The sequence below is a fragment of the Pan troglodytes genome, chromosome 8, assembly GCF_028858775.2.
Source record: "Pan troglodytes isolate AG18354 chromosome 8, NHGRI_mPanTro3-v2.0_pri, whole genome shotgun sequence".
Classification (NCBI taxonomy): Eukaryota; Metazoa; Chordata; class Mammalia; order Primates; family Hominidae; genus Pan; species Pan troglodytes.
Genome location: NC_072406.2, coordinates 41,229,043 through 41,245,988, shown reverse-complemented (window position 1 = coordinate 41,245,988; position 16,946 = coordinate 41,229,043). Strand labels below are relative to the sequence as shown.

Sequence of the window (16,946 nt, the reverse complement as noted above, 5' to 3'; positions counted from 1 at the left end):
TAATAATTGAGAAATGATGTCTTGAGCAGTCAAGTAGGAACAATTACTTGGTTGTCCTTGTGTAATGTGCAGAAATTAAGGAAGATGATTTTTCACGAATCTACATAGGACCTATCAACTATAAGGAAATATATTAGTAAACACTGTTTCTACATCCTGATGCTTGTAGGTTTCCTTGATGTTGAAATAGTGTTAGCACAGATTTGTTATTTTTCCTCTTTCTGATTAATCCAAACCTGGAGTGTGGCCCTGGTTCTCCGGCTGCAGAGAAGTCAGTCCATCTTTTGTAGGCTCCTTTTCTGTTTTACATTTGTCGGGCTCACTACTTGAGCTTACTCAGCAACCTTTAAAGCTCTAAATCCTCGTTAGTCTTAAACTCCCCAGCTCATATTTGGCTGGCAACTCTACTTGGCATTTCAGTAATTTCCCACTTGCCAGCTCATCTTTTACCAAGAATCAAAAACCATTCTGATCTTTAAAGAAATGCAGATGAGGCCGGGTATCGTGGCTCACGCCTGTAATCCCAGCACTTTGGGAAGCTGAGGAGGGTAGATCACGAGGTCAGGAGTTCGAGACCAGCCTGTCCAACATGGTGAAAACCCATCTCTACTAAAAATACAAAAATTAGTTGGGCATGGTGGTGCGTGCTTATAGTCCCAGCTGCTCGGGAGGCTGAGGAAGGAGAATCGCTTGAACCAGGGAGGCAGAAGTTGCAGTGAGCCAAGATAGTGCCACTGCATGCCAGCCTGGGTGACACAGTGGGACTCCGCCCCCCCCTCCCAAAAAAAAAGAAATGCAGATGAGAAAAGACCCTTTCTAGGACACAGAGAATAAACTTGCAGCTGTTAAGGAGTGGGAATTTCTGCCACACGTGGATGTCAGAAATGGAAGCTTTTATTATCAGGAGAAATATTTGCTGGTTGATGTTACTTAAATAGGTTCAAATTTCAAACAGTTCTAAGAGCCTGTTGAATGTCCGCTATGAAGAGTTGATTTTGCCAAGATGGAAAAAAAAAAATCTCATCTGGTTGCCTTTTAACGCCTCTGTATGATGTTAGATACAGGTGTACTTCTTGCCTTTTCACATATTGAAGAAAACAGTGAGAGTATCTAGAAAACGGGGGACCTAGATGGAGAGACTGAATGCATGAGGGTTAATGCCAGTTTCCTCATATTACAACCCAGGCTTGAGCAATATCTGATTTTTTAATGCTTCACAGAAAGCTAAATAAACGCCTATGTACTGTGGTGGTTCCATTCTTGTTCAGTACCATCTTGGCTTCCTTTCAGGTAAGGAAGAAATTGAGCAGTGATTGTAGCAGTGATTCCCCTGTGGGGGAATGCCCTACTATGGAATACTCTTGAGTGTGTGACATGTCGCCGTTTACCCAAATCCTCGAAGTTAATGAGTAAAACGGCAGAATACAATCTAGACTCATAGATTCTGAATTTTGGAAGTGAAATTGATCTTAAGATAATGAAATCTACTATGTTTATAGTTTGATATTTTTTGTTATACCCCTGACATAGTACTTTGCTAATCACAGGAGTTTGATAAGCATTTGATAACTAAGCAATGTATAAGCTAAGTCACAAAATGAAAAGATTGATTTTGGCAGTAACCGATAATTTGAGGTCTGTTGTCTTGTCTCAAGTGTAGTCACTGCTGATTGTTAGCACCTTTCTGAAACTGCAAAAGAAAAACTAAAAATGGACCAGGAATTAATGTAGGAAAGTATAGATTAGAAGACCCAAAGTGAAACAAATGGAAAAAGTGTTTTTTTGTTGTTGTTAAGTATACATATATTAGAGATGGGGGTCATTACTATGTTGCTCAGGCTGGTCTTGAATTCCTGGGGTCAAGTAATCCTCCCACCTCAGCCTCCCAAGTATCTGGGACTACAGGTGTGTGCTATCCTGCCTGGCTAAATGGCAAAAGTGAATAAAGAGGTGCCAGGGAATAGAGGCCTCCTGTGTTGGTGTATTGAAGTCAGAATACCTGTGCCTGCATCAGTTCTGTGTTGATATTGTGAGTGAAGTGAAGTAGTAACTCTGCAATGAAGATACTTTCTTTAAAAACTTGAACACTTTTCTGTTATATTTTACAGTAGATTGATTGGCTCATTGTTGCATACTTGTATGATTATTTCTTAGGGTGTATTCCTACAAGCTATTGTTGGTTCAGAGGGTATAATCACAATTAGAATTTTGATTTTTTTTTTTTTTTTTTTTTGAGACAGGGCCTTGTTCTGTCGCTTAGGCTGGAATGCAGTGGTGCGATCTCGGCTCACTGTAACCTCCGCCTCCCGGGTTCAAGCAATTATCCTGCCTCAGCCTCCCGAGTAGCTGGGACTACAGGTATGTACCACACCTGGCTAATTTTTGTATTTTTAGTAGAGATGGGGTTTCACCATGTTGGCCAGGCTGGTCTCAAACTCCTGACCTCAAGTGATCTGCCCACCTCGGCCTCCTGAAGTGCTGGTGTTACAGGCTTGAGCCGCTGTGCCCGACCAGAATTTTGATGTATTCTTATATGGTTCTTTCTTATATCAAAAATATGTTATTTGTTCAGATTAAGACAAAGTTGGGTGTTTATTTTTAGTTTCACATTCCTTACTTATTAGAAATATATTTTTTATAGCTTTAACACATCAGCTAAAGCTTGTGAAAGTTGCTTTTGTTAACATGAAGTCCATTTTCCTTTTAAAAATTAAATCATGGCACCCTCTACTGAATTTGAAAGGAATTGCTGAATAGTCATATGCAGGTTTGAAAAAGACTGTATGACTTTATAGATTAGACTTTGTTGACACCTATACTTACTATTATGATCCTTTTTGCTCACAGGCTCCTCATTAGGCAGTGTGGTAACATACATGCAATTAAACCCATATTTTGAAGCAGGCAGAGGAACTAGAGTGATCAAATTCACAGAAGCATGAAATAACACAGTGTGTTCAGGGTTGTAGTTTTATAGAAAACTTGAGAGAGGGTGTTGGTGTGATTTTTGCAAAGAAAGCAATGAGAAAGGACCAAGAGCATGTCTCAATTTAAGGAATTTAAACTTTATCATGAAAGTGCGGTTGAATCATCAGCTAGTTTATTTAGAGTAGTCAAGTGATCACGTAAGTATCTTTGAAAGATGATGCTGGCAGCATGTGTAGGATGGGTTGGAGGTGGGAACAGACCAATTTGAGGATTACTGTGTTTGCCGATGGGCTTATTAGGGTTCTCAGAAGGCACATAATTCTGGGATATAAGAGGCTGGGAGATGTGGAAGTTCTTTTTTTCTTCTAAAAAATTTTTAGCATAAAAATTTCAAGATATATAGAAAAGTAGAAAGAATAGTACAATGAAGACCCATATGTCCATCTTAGATCCAGCAACAGATGACATTTGGCCATATGTTCTCTCTCCCTCTCCTCCGCCTCTCTGCTGAAGTATTTTTGCGTAAATTACAGACACCATTACTTGACACCCCTAAATACTCTGTTGAGCATCTCTCCAAAACAAAGGATGTTAGGAGAGAGATGTTTAGGGAAATAAAATCAGGAAAGTTAGAATTTGGTGGTATAGATAATGGGTTCTGTTACATCCAATAGGAGAACCACAAAGGCTTGCTTTTACTGTTACTAATTTGTGGTTATATGATAGTTTCTTTCTACAGTTTTTTTTTTTTTGAGACTTTCAAGAGATGGACATATAGTAAATGCTATTACATTTTAAATCAAAATGTTGAAAAGGACACTTTTTTCATCAACAAAAATTTCAAATGTGCACAAAAGTTGAAGAGGACATCATTCTTGGCTAAAGCAATGGCCCATGCTAGACTTCTCCATGCGAGAAGAGAAGTGGAGCCATTCCAGAGAGGAGTCGGCTAGGCTCCTCCCACCAGGGGAAGGTGCAGGCTCTCTTATCATATCAGAAGCCCAGGTCAGCAGAAGTTTGTGTGAGAAAAGCACGCAGCCAGCACAAGTGTGACCCAAACCCAGTGAAATGGTGAGAGTGGGCAGCCGGCAAGCTGACTGGCACTAGCAGAGTCTGCTTACTCGGGGAAAAGGGAGCACGAGATGTCAAGGGGACTGGGCACAGATGACCTTTTTTGGCGGTGTACAAAGTCTCACTCTGTTGCCCAGGCTGGATTGCAGTGGATCTCAGCTCACTACACCCTCTGCCTCCCAGGTTCAAGCAATTCTCCTGCCTCAGCCTCTCGAATAGCTGGGACTACAAGCGTGTGCCACCATGCCCGGCTAATTTTTGTATTTTTAGTAGAGATGGGGTTTTGCCATGTTGGCCAGGCTGGTCTTGAACTCCTGACCTCATGTGATCCCCCCACCTTGGCCTCCCAAAGTGCTGGGATTACAGGCATGAGCCACCGTGCCCGGCCAGATAGTGACCTTTTAATATCTAATTTGTTGACAGTTTTCCTACTATACTTTTGGTCTAGTAAATATTTTAGGTTGTGATCAATGAGATTAGCAGTCTTTTTCCTTTGGACAGGAGAACTAAGAAGAGGACAGGCAGAAACACAAAATAAATAATGTATATAAAATATATAATATTATCATAGCTAAAATTGGTAGGAATTCCAGTAGTCACTCATTCATTTTTTCATTCATTATTCAATTAATGTTTGGAGCCACGTATTATTATGGCAGGCACTATTCTAAGACACCAGGAATTCAGCAGTGAATAATGCAGACCAAACTCCCTGCCCTCTCATAGTTTCTGTAAGTCATACGTTGCTTAACGACAGGGAGATGTTCTGAGAAATTTGTTGTTAGGCGACTTGGTCCTTGTGGGAGCATCCTAGAGTGCACTTAGGCAAACCCAAATGGCAGAGCCCACTACACACCTAGGCTGCATGGTGCAGCCTGTTGCTTCTAGGCCAGAAACCTGTACAGTAGGTGACTGCACTGGATATTTCTGGCAATTGGAACACAGTGGTAAGTATTTGTGTATCTAAACATACCTAAACATAGAAAGGGAAGAGTAAGAATATGAGACCACTGCCATATATGTGGTGTGTGATTGACAGAAACATCATTATGCCCTGCATCGCATTGACTGTATTCTAGTAAAAGACAGACACTAGACAAGAAGAGTGAAATACGCATAGCTCATGAAGTTGGGATAGGCACAGGCAAAGATCGTTAAGTGGAATTAGGAAGGTGTGAGGGAGATTTTAGAAAGGGAGGCCAAGGAAGCTGAGAAGATGCCACCTGGGGAAACACCCGGGAAACCTGAACCACTTGAGCCGCGTCGGAGTGCACAAAGCCTCCTGCTTGGCGTTTACATCATTTTCCGTTTCTTGTGAGGGCATGTCTCCTCCCGAGAGTGTATGAATAGGAAGTGGCTGACAGCTGGCTTCCATATGGTCTTAGCAGGCCCTGTTTTTCCCAGCCAGGTTCCCCTTCTAGCCCTCAGATTTCTTGACACTAAATTGATCATAAAGTAAGTTCTCCTAATCAGATAGATTCATTCCAGGGTGTGTTAGTCTAAGACAGTTTGGCTAGCAGTCCACTAACAGGCTGTGCATAGCTCTGTGAAATGCTCTTTTGTGTAACCATTTCCCGTGGTTTTTGGACAATGACTGGCATGTTACTTTCCTTAGCAACTTAATTTTTGTTCCGTCTTTACATAACTCTTTGGAAATGTTAACTTTTCCCCTTTTCTGTTCATTTGTTTCACTGTAGAAATGAAAATACTCCTATTCAGAGCTATGACATGCAAATTAAAAATTTACAAAGTATACTCAATAGATTCCAGCAGCTAATATTCATGAAGTATAAAAATTGATGTTATTGAAGAAAGTGACATTAAAAGGTATATGAACAATGCAGTGCTCTTAAAGTTTCTCTTGGGTATAGCTGACTTCAAATGTAAGAGTCTCTACCGTTTAATACATAAAGGGCTAATACAGAATAGATTCTCTTCTAGTTCATAAAGGATGCACTGTTCTCTACAATATAACATTAGGATTTTGAATTGTTTGAAGGGCTTATCTTGGTTTGTTCCTAGCATTGGAAATAAAATAGATGAATATGCTAGAAGAATGGAAACATGGGTATAAGCTCATACACAGATAAGTGAGGATTTCCTTTAGGAGTATAAAGATAGACCACCATGGAGAAAAACCTAACTTAATATAAAGTTGTTTGTGTTATATATAATCAATGCTTTTGGATTATATATTTCCTTTTATCACTGTCTGTTTAAGATAGCTTCAAAACATACATACATAAATATACATGATTGCAACCGTTGTGTGTTACATTTAGTTTAACTTTTTAGTGCTGTCCTTAATTTGAAAATGCATACAGTTAACTTTAGTATTATGACATAATTATTTACAAATGAATCAATTTTTAGAAAGTGTATTTTTTGATAGCTCTGATATAGGGCCTAGGAAACTGACAAAACTAGACAATTTACATGAGTCTGTTGTCAGTAAACACATGAAATCATCTTTGTGAATGTCCAGATTTATTACAGATGTTTCTAGTAGCCCACAAATTTTTGGAACTATTGTGTTGAACCACTTAATATTAATTAGTACTTAGGAAATAACAATGTAAATACTTAGAGTGAATGATTTGTGTTATTTTAAAATCATACTATTGATATTTGTAAATGAGCAGTGTATCAGTCATAATGGGCTATGTTGTATTTCAGTAGCAAATAACCCCAACAACACATTTATTTCTTGCTGCTGCTGTATATCCATCACATGTTGGTGGGGTACTGTGCTCTATGTCAGGGACTTGAGCTGATGGACTTGGCATTATGGGAAACATTAGACAACTTGGGAAGGAGAAGATGTATGATATGATTCAATTCTGTGTCCGTACCCAAATCTCATCTTGAATTGTAATCCAAATTGTAATCTCCGTGTGTCAAGGGAGGGATCTAGTAGGAGGTAATTGGATCATAGTGGTGGTTTCCACCATGCTCTTTTTGTGATAGTGAGTTCTTACCAGATCTGATGCTTTAAAAGCGTTTGGCAGTTTCCCCTATCCTCTGTTTGTCTCGCCTGCCACCACGTAAGACATGCCTTGCTTCCCTTTCACCTTCTGCTATGATTGCCCAGCCTGAAAATTTATAAAAGAATTAAAAGTGATTTATGCATCATTACAATATTACTGTATCTTATATTTGTTCATATATTCAGCTTTACCAAAGAGCTTTATATTTTCATGTGGTTTCATGTTGCCGTCTAGCGTTCTTTCATTTAGACTTGAAAGACTCCCTTTAGTATGTGTAATACAGGCATAGTGGCAACAAACTCCCTCAGCTTTTGTTTATTTGGGAAGGGATTAATTTATTTTTCATTTTGTGGGACAGTTTTGTCAGATGTAGTCTTCTTGATTGGCAGATTTTTTTTTTCACCACTTTGATTATATCATCTTACTTCAACCTGCAAAATTTCTGCTGAGAAATTCACTGATCCTCTGTGGATGCTTCCCTGTACATGATGAGTCATTTTTCTCTTGCTGCTTTCAAGATTCTCTCTGTGACTTTTGACAATTTAATTATAATATGTCTTAGCATGCGTATCTTTGGCTTTATCCAATTCAGTTTCTTAAGCTTCTTGAATTTTTGTGTCCATTTCTCCCCTCACATTTGGGAAATTTTCAGCCATGTCCCTTTCTCTGTTCTTCTCAGACTCCCATAGTGTGTATATTCATCTGCTTGATGGTGTCCCATTAGGTTCTTCCCTTTTCTTCATTGTTTTTTTGCTTTTGCTCTTCTGACTTTATAGTGTCATATGATCTATACTCAAGTTCACTGATTTTTTTTTCTGCTTGATCAAGTCTGCTGTTGAGCCCCTCTTGTGAATTTTTCAATTCCATTATTGTATTTGTAAGCTCCAGAGTTTCTAGAAATAGAAACTTTTAATAGTTCTGTTTCTCTGATTCTGTTGTTATTTTGTTCATGCATCCCTTTCCTGACAGGTTGTTGTGAGCCGAGATCGCACCACTGTACTCCAGCCTGGGCAACAAGAGTGGAACTCTGTCTTGAAAAAAAAAAAAATGTGATAAAAGCGGCCGTCTGTTGATTGGCTGCTATATATGGGTTAGATGTTTTACTTTTGTTATTTCATTTAATCTCATTTCATTAAGTAGCTTGGCCAGGATCATGGAGTCAGTAAGGTGGGGCTTGGGTGTGATCTTAGGTCTGTCTGATTTCAAAATCTGTGCTCTCATTGTTAGGCTGTGCTATCTCCCTATAGGTAAAATGATGAGGTGACTCTGACTTGGAAGGGAAAGAGAGCGGATCATTATTCAGTTTTTAGGGACATATGATGATATGGGTTCCATTCTCAAGGAATCTAGTGGGGGACATTGATTGAACAAAAAAATGTAGAATTATATTGATGTACGTTAATTACAAAAAGGACTGGTTTCTGCGGTAGAGAGGACTTAAGGGAATGCCAGTGGAATGCTGAGATGAATCTGAAATTGAGAATTAGTCAAGGAAAACGTAATCAAGAAGTTGTATCACTCTTCTCTACCCCCAACAATTAGAGGAAAGAGATACAGAGCAAAAATAGTGGGTCATTGATGGTCAGTGGTGTAATCTTGAAGATTTAGCCAAGACTTTTTAGCAGTAAGTGGTAGAATATAAATGCAATGAAAAGGCAGTCATCATCAGAGAAGTACCCCAGAGGAGAGGTGTGGAGGATGTGCCAACACTATAAATGCTGCCATTTTTGCTTAAGGAGAGTGAAAAAGGAAAATGGGGTCATGGTGCACTCATTGTTGTAGATGGTTTGGGTAGTCTGGAATGAGTTCATTGCCTGCAAGTGTTAGTTCATTCATTACACCTATGCTTGCAGAGAAGGGGCGGTTGTGTGCCTTCCCGAGCCCGCACTAGATGAGTCCCTAAGGGTCTCGTGGTTAATGCTCCTTCCTGGCAAATGGACCAGGGTTCCCGGCAGACTTTCCTAGCAGCCTTAAAGCCTGGGTCTCTTTGCCTGGGGATTATAAAGCAGCATGTTCTCTTGTTTCCTTTCTGAAGTCTTTAAAGGTTTATAGGATTCTTTTAATGGGATTCTTCTTTTCTATTGCTTCAGCATTTCCCTTTCCATGTGTGGAAAGGACATATGTTGGTTTTATATTAATCATTGAACCCCATTGGATTTGTAAAATGTGAGATATTTTGATTCTTCATAATCTTTTTTTCTTGAAAACTAGGAATTTTTGTTTTTGGTTGTATAAAGCATCTTTTCTTACATACAACATCCTAATACTTGGCCAGTTGTAAGTCTGTTTTTAAATTCTTTATGTATAGCGACGAGTCTGAGATACTTGGGATAGCCAAAATTGAAATGCAATTTTGTTTATGATTAAGAACTGAATCTTTAAAAATTTTCACAGTTTTGCACAACAAAACAAAATAGATTTTTTAACTTTCTTTTTGAATGTATAAATAATGACCAGTAAAAATGTTACTAGAAAACATGCTACTTCTAGATCCTTAAGTCACTAGCAGATAGGATGTAAGGATACAGAATAGTGGTCAGCAAACTTGGCCCTCCTTCATTTCTGGAAATCAAGTTTTATGGGAACACAGTCATACTCATGTACCTATTGTTTAGGTTGAGACCGTATGGACCACAAAGCCTAAAATGTTTACTGTCTGGCACTTTACAGAGAATGTTTGCCAAACCTTGGCATTAGAGAAGCAATTCTCAACATTTTTGGGCCTCAGATCTATACTCTTAAAAATTATTGAAGGCTCTAAAGAGTTTTGATTATGTGGGTTATATTAGTTTAATTAATTTAAAAATAATATTAAATTTGCTTCATGTTAACACAAATAACATTTTTATGAAAAATAATTTTACCCTCAAAACAAAAACATGAGTGAATTGCAAATTTCTTTAATTCCTGGCTCAACAGGAGACCGTTATATTTTCGTATCTGTGTCTACTTTCATTTTGTTGCTGTATGTTCCGGTTGAAGGATATGAAGAAAAACTGAACTTACAGAGAGATCTGTAGTTGGAAAAGGGAGGAGTATTTTAATAGCCTATTCAGTTAACTGTGCATATTTGCTGTTACACCAAAGATATATGGCAGTTTCTTAAAGATAAGTTTCAGTGTAAAATCTGAAAGTATAGAAATAAAGTTATTGTATTGGAACTTTAAATCCATTGATCAATCTTGAGCTTTTAATGGATGTCGTTCATGCATGATTTTCTAATGTGTTAGTAGAAAATGGGAAAATATTGGTTCACCGAATCATGCAGATCTTCCCAATGTTGATACAAAATGCCAAAAAAAAATCACATTTGTTAATACCACCGTGGGTCTTCTCAGCAAAGGCTTTGGGCATTGAGAAGCTGATAGAACCAGTGCACAGTGGGGGCTTGGTTCCACCATGCGTGTATTTCAGTTAACATAGCAAAATGAGCCTCTAGTGGATGCAAGTTTTTAAAATTCTGATTTTTGCTTGGAAGCTCATTTTTATCATTAGCAACACATACTGTTTTTGGTTTCCCTTGAAAGTATGGACTCTATTTATCTTCAAGAAAATGTTTGCCAAATACCGAAGCTTGAATAACCATAGTTTGTCTTCAGTTGTTCTTTTAAGTTAAAAAAAAAAAAGTTCCATGATCAAAGCAGCCAGTATAACTCACAACTCAAATCATTGCACAAGTGTTCTTTTGAGACAGTATTTCCTTTGTTTATAGCAGCAGTTACTTTATGTGTGCTTCCCCTTATTCACACAGGATGTTAAAAAGAAGAGTACTCGAGTCAATTAATATTAATTTTTACTGCTTCATTAAGGATATTCTATAATGAACCTTCCCTCTCCCCTTCTCCTCTTCCTGCTTTTCTTCCTTTTCCTCCTCCTACTCTGAATGAGCATCCTTGGCAGTGAAGAATACAATGTTGAATAGTTTCAATTTGGTGCCATTATCCTGACTCATGCTCAGGTGCCAGTGGTTTTACCAACTGTGACCATTGCTTTTCACCATTGGTGCAAATGCTGGTACAGTGCAAAAGACAAATAACATCTCAGTACTTTCTTTAGTAATTTTATGAAAATAGTTTGACTTCATGGACCTCTCTGGAAGGGTCCTGGAGACCACTAGGGGTCTGTGGACCATGCTTTGAGAATGGCTGGTATAAAAGGTACAAGTACCATTTTATATAAGCAGATGTCTGCCACTTAGTATATGTTGCCTCCTTTTATTCTTACAATTATAATTTATGAGGGTCCAAATAATGTTAACAGGTATAAGTCTGCTTCTTGCACTGGCTAATAGAACTAATGAGTCTTTCAGATTGAGCTTTTACAAAAATCTGTGATAGATTTATTTTTAAAAAGTTTACTCTTGTTTGTGTTATTTTATTGCTCTATTAGGTTTTGAAAATGTAACTTTTGAGTATGTGTATCTGGTGAAATAATCTACAGTTGGATTTCTGAGCACACTTATTCTTCTGAAATGATAGATTGCTAACATAATTATTAAAGTAGTTTATGATGACAGTTAATTACAAGTTTTCATATTCTTGAACACTTACCCAAATTTAGAGGAAATGTATTTGAAAATTACTTGGTTTCTTGTTGATATATATTAACTGTGTGTGTGTGTATATGTTCACATTAATAAAAAATGTTGCAGACTATGGAATTAAGTTAATTATTTACTGAAAACAAGTTTTAAACACTTGCACTTCTGTGGTTGACCACTAGATGTCATGAGTGCCACGGGAGCATTGAGAGTTACCCAGGGTGGGTAGAAATTGAACGTTGTAAGCTCATAGACCTTCACATAGTTCACTGTTTCCACATGATCAGTGCCAGAGGAACCTGATACAGTGTGATATATAGAAGCAAGGTACAACTGGAATAATGAAATTTCAAAAATAAGCCCTTTTAAAGGAGGGTTGTAATCGTTCTATTGGGTATTGTAAATGCTTCAGGTGCACTTGATGCTGCTGTTATGTTCCTGGCTTTCAGGTCTTTCTCTTTTTTATGGAAAGATGGATTGAACTTCAATTTAAGAATATTCGGTAATCCCTCTTAGGACATACTGTAACAGCTGGTATTTTTGTGTTGTAGTAAATCGATTCCATACAACAGTCAGTAATAATTATGGCTGCGTTCCGACAAATTCCAAAGCATTTTCAATGAATTTTGCCAAAGAAAATAACATCATTACTACAAAAGTTTAACTCAGTTTGAAAGTTAAACCTAGCAACTTTGCTTCATTCCACAAAATACAAAGTATTACTGGTTAGGATTCTGTCAAACCATTTTTTAAATTCATATACTTGTATATGGTCTGAGAAGGTGATTACTTTGTAGTATATATACTTAAAAGATAATTGTTTTGTAGTAAATGATACAGCTTTGGAAAAATTTAACCTTGAGTGTTCATTATGAAATAAAAAACAAGAAATATGAGGGCTTTTTGTATATGGCGTAGATGAACAGCAGCAATATCAGCTCAAAAGGATATTTTGATTTGGAATGTAAGGTCTTTAGTATTAATGGAATGTGAATGTTTCAAATTGTATGAAATTCTAATTGATATAAGCATATGTTGTCTTATTATATGGTGTGTATGGTTTACAAGCCTGAAACATTGTAAGTTCTTTAAGCTGTGAAGAAAGTGATAGGTTGCATGGTATACATGGTATAGCATATGTGCAATCTATACCATATAAATTTAGGCTTTTCTCATGACATAAAGAAACTTAAATTACATATATATACACACACATATAATAAATACCTACTCACAAACATACATACATATATATTGGCCTAATGGTACAAATGTGTCTGCAGACATTTTAGAAATTTTAATTGATTTTCATTTTTTTCTATTAGCAAAACAAAAGTCTACTAATTGACTGTGTTCTTTAAATTATACAGTCTTTTTTTTTGACTTTGAATTACTTCATTTCTAGCCTTGCTTTATATAAGGAACATTTTCCTGTAGTTGAATTCATCACACTGATTTTTTAGAATAATTTATGAAGGCAAAGCAAAGTTGCTTTCAAAATTATTAGAAAAAACAGCTCCATACTTGTGCATTAGTGAAATCTTGCCTCACATTTTTAATTTTTAGCTTAGTCAGCTATATTTTCATTTGGCATTTCAAATAACAATTCTTATATTTTAAATTAGCACTCTTTTCTATATGGATTTGTATGCATGTTTTAACTATGTCAGCCTTTGCAATAACATAAAGGAAAATTCAAGGTATTACAGCAGATAGTCTGGTCTAAAATAATCCATTTGATGGTGAAGTTTTTAATAAGAATTTTCACTTTAACAATTAAAAAGCAAATTTAGAAGGCTTTAATAGAATCTTACAGTTTGGATTTTTTAAAGTAAAATTTGGCAAGTTCATTTCTCTTTATTCTGCAATTTGAATCAGCAACTTAAAGGCTTTCAGAATTGATGTGAACCAGTCTTTCCAGTGTTTCCAATGTTTTTTTGTTGTTGTTAATATATGTTAAAAATATGCTTCTAAATTACTGAATTTGCTTTATAGAGAATCGAGGAAAGTGCATTAAAAATGAACTTAAAACACAGTGTATGGTTCTTCTGATTTCTACAAAAATGTAAATGGAGTACTTTCTCTGTTATTAGCCAGGGGTGATCAAATTTAAACCAGATGGCCTCCCTCTAGGTGTTAGGCCAATGTAAATTTTAATCTTGCTACTTTCTTTTATGTTTTCATTGTATAATCTCATTACCTGAATTAAAAAAAAACCCTAACAACCATTGTTTCTTGTTTATTTACCATGTGTCAGACACTGCATTATATGTCTGAGTATATTTAATTACCAAATAGTTCTAATTTACTATTGTCTCTATTTGCATATAAGGAAGTTAAGGCTTAAGAAGATGAAATACCTTGTTGAAGATCACAGAACTAGCAGCATTAAAGATTAGGTCAAACTCTAGATCCCTTGTTCTTAGCTACTGTGCTATACTGCCTTTACTGCTTATTTGAGGATAAACATTAGTTAAGATAGTTACTGAAAAAAAAGTTAATATTTTTCCAGATAAAGCAAAGGTTAGTTTTTACTAAAAGAATTTACTTATGTATGCTAGCTTGGATTGTTAGATTTACTTTGGATTACTAACACTTCTGTAAATCTATAATAACATCTTGCTTCCATTCTAGTAAATATTCCTTCAAGGTTAGTTGCAGACATCAGTTAGAGAACCATGCATTTGTCATATTAGGATGAGCTATTTAAAAAAATACAATTAGGCTGGGTGCGGTGACTCACACCTGTAATCCCAGCACTTTGAGAGGCCAAGGCGGGCATATGACCTGAGGTCAGGAGTTCAAGACCAGCCTGGCCAACATGGTGAAACCCCCGTCTCTATTAAAAAAAAAAAATTAGCCAGGCTTGGTGGCGGGCCCCTGTAGTTCCAGCTCCTCAGGAGCCTGGGGCAGGAAGAATTGCTTGAACATAGGAGGCGGAGGTTGCAGTGAGCCCAGATCGCACCACTGCACTCCAGCCTGGGTGACAGAGTGAGACTGCGTATCTAAAAAAATAAATAAATAAAATAAAAATAAAAATTATAAGTTGCTGACAATTTATATAGTCTCTGTTCTACATTTAGAAATGTAGCTGAGAATTATAGTAACACAGGGAAGGAAGTTGAGAATGACATTGACTTACAGAAGCTTCTTAAAATTATCCACGTATCCAATCAGTGTTCCTCAACCCAAATGTAAAAATCTTTAAGGAATCCTCAACACACGTATGCAGAACATTCATGTTTTCAATTCGAAGTTGCTTGTCAAGATCAGAAACTCTCACAGTTTGTACTTGCATGTGGTCTGTAGAAAAAATTCTGAAGAGTTGCGATCTCTCCAATAGTGATTGGGATGAGAATTTTGAATTAGTTACAGAATGTTGTGATTTGGTGATGGTCCCTTTTTAAAAAATATAAATGTTTCTTTCCTTTCTAGAAACGGCTTACAAAATATACAGATCTTGGTAGACAACGTGGCTGCAGGCTGTTGAATTGGAATTCCCTGTGGCTGTCCGAAGGCAGGGTGTCTGGAGAGCGGTGGGCTGACCTGTTCCTACACCTTGCATCATGCCAGCTTTGTCAACGGGATCTGGGAGTGACACTGGTATGTGACCCCAAGAGGGGCAGTTCTCATTCCATCTTTGCTTAAATCTTGTTCACAGTGAAATACAGCATTGCTTTAAGCAAATGCAGGCAGATCATGCTTGTTTTTCTGTCACCAACACTAGGGACATAAGATCAACTCAGGGATGCCCTCCTAGGTAAAAGTTACTGGAGGACATGGACTCATTGCCTCTTTCTCTGAGTAGTGATGGCGTGTGCGGATATTCTTATACTGTCTTGCTTTTAGAATAATTCTGTGCATTTAATTTAAAAAATTAAGTATTTGAAACTTATAGAAAAGTATGGCAAATACTGTGATACCCATATTATCCTTCATTCATGTATAACAGCTAGGAACTGTTTGCCACACTTGATTCATATTTTTCTCTTTTTTTTTTCTTTAAGAAGTAAAACATTATCCTTACCCCAATTCTCTGTTTTCTCTCTGTCACCAGAGGTAAAACTATCCTGAAATTGATACATACCATTAAGGGATTCAATTAAAACTAACAAACAAACATATTTTATGTTATTATCAGTTATAAGACTTTGAGATACCTAGAATAGGTATTTATAAGAAAGGAAAAAAAAACTCACACACACACGTGTACATAAAATCCTCCCCTTCTGATCTGATTCAGGAAGTAGAAGTGTGGTGGTAGATGCCTCTTTGAGGTCCTGTTCTGGACCAGAATCAGCACTTTTTCAAAGTGTAAAATCCTGGATGCCTCTAAGGACTACTAAAACAAAATGTAAATGGGGTTGGGGGCCTATGTCATGCATTTTTAAAGCCCCTTGAAAGAAGTGGTAACATAGTGGGACGAAAAGGAATGTTCTCTGTTTTATATGGGCTATCCTGAATTTGGTTGATATAGCTCTCAAACCAGCTGAGGTGGCTGTCTCAGACTGGACAATTACAATGACTGGTGCTATAATCTCAAAAACACCGAAACAGAAATTCAGTTTTATCTTGTATTATGTTACACTGGCATTTTCATTTGCACTATTTGCAAACATAATTATTTGCTATTTCAAGCATATCCATAGTTATATTTTGGCAAGTTTTGTCTCATCTTTATCCATCAAGAATGATTTTTTTTTTCCGCTGTGATTTACATTGAGGATTCGTTTTTGTCAGGAAGAAGTTTTGATTGTTAAATTACGTAAAGCTTTTCTTTCTCAAGACCTTAACTTGGAAGCCAGACCCTTTGGAAATTTTTTTTCTTCTTTTTAGGTTTTATATAGTCCCACATTGTGTTCTACTTTATAAAAATGAATGATTTAACTTTCCATAGTGCTTTGGGAAATTATGGATAAAATTTATGTGAACCATAAATTTACTACAGTCGTGTAATGAATAAGTTTTAAACCTTGCTGTTCACCCAAAATGCCTTAGTTTAATTTAATGCAAAATATCGTTGCTTACATATAACTTGAAGGAGGATTAAAATGGAGTATTTATAGTTTATAAGGCAGTTTAGGTGTCAGTCATGAAAAATAGCATAGGCTATTAAGAATTTAAAAAGAGCTTTTCCACACACAGCCAGCTCGCTGCAGTGCAAATCTAAAGTGCTGATCTGAGTGACACCTTGCTTTATGATGTTTTCTGACCTTATGTCCCCACAAGGTTTGAGCAAAGCACAGAAGACAAGAGTCTCTGCATTTACAGAAGCCGCAAAGTACGGCGTATGCATCAGATGTTTGCAACTGGCCAGTCGGGTCATTTTTCCCATAAGCAGCGTTGCTTAGCAGTATCGCTGATGTCGTCCCATTATCAGGTTTCCAGGGGAACAGAGTTGAAGTCAGACCCTTGTGCCA

At 37.0% G+C, this 16,946-nt stretch overlaps 1 protein-coding gene across 22 annotated transcripts in view; it reads left to right on the top strand.

Moving 5' to 3' along the window:
* The window catches only part of MPP7 (MAGUK p55 scaffold protein 7), a 255,744-nt gene that overhangs the window by 52,391 nt on the left and 186,407 nt on the right, over nt 1-16,946 (top strand). For 10 of the 22 annotated variants that reach the window (XM_507720.7, XM_054660890.2, XM_054660898.2 and 7 more), the window contains one exon: nt 14,962-15,129. In XM_507720.7, the coding sequence (XP_507720.3) occupies nt 15,093-15,129 (37 nt within the window). In that variant the 5' untranslated portion in view covers nt 14,962-15,092. Of the gene's footprint in view, nt 1-2,236; nt 2,359-14,961; nt 15,130-16,946 lie in introns of all 22 variants that reach the window. The other 12 variants (XM_054660885.2, XM_054660886.2, XM_054660897.2 and 9 more) reach the window with 2 other exon arrangements.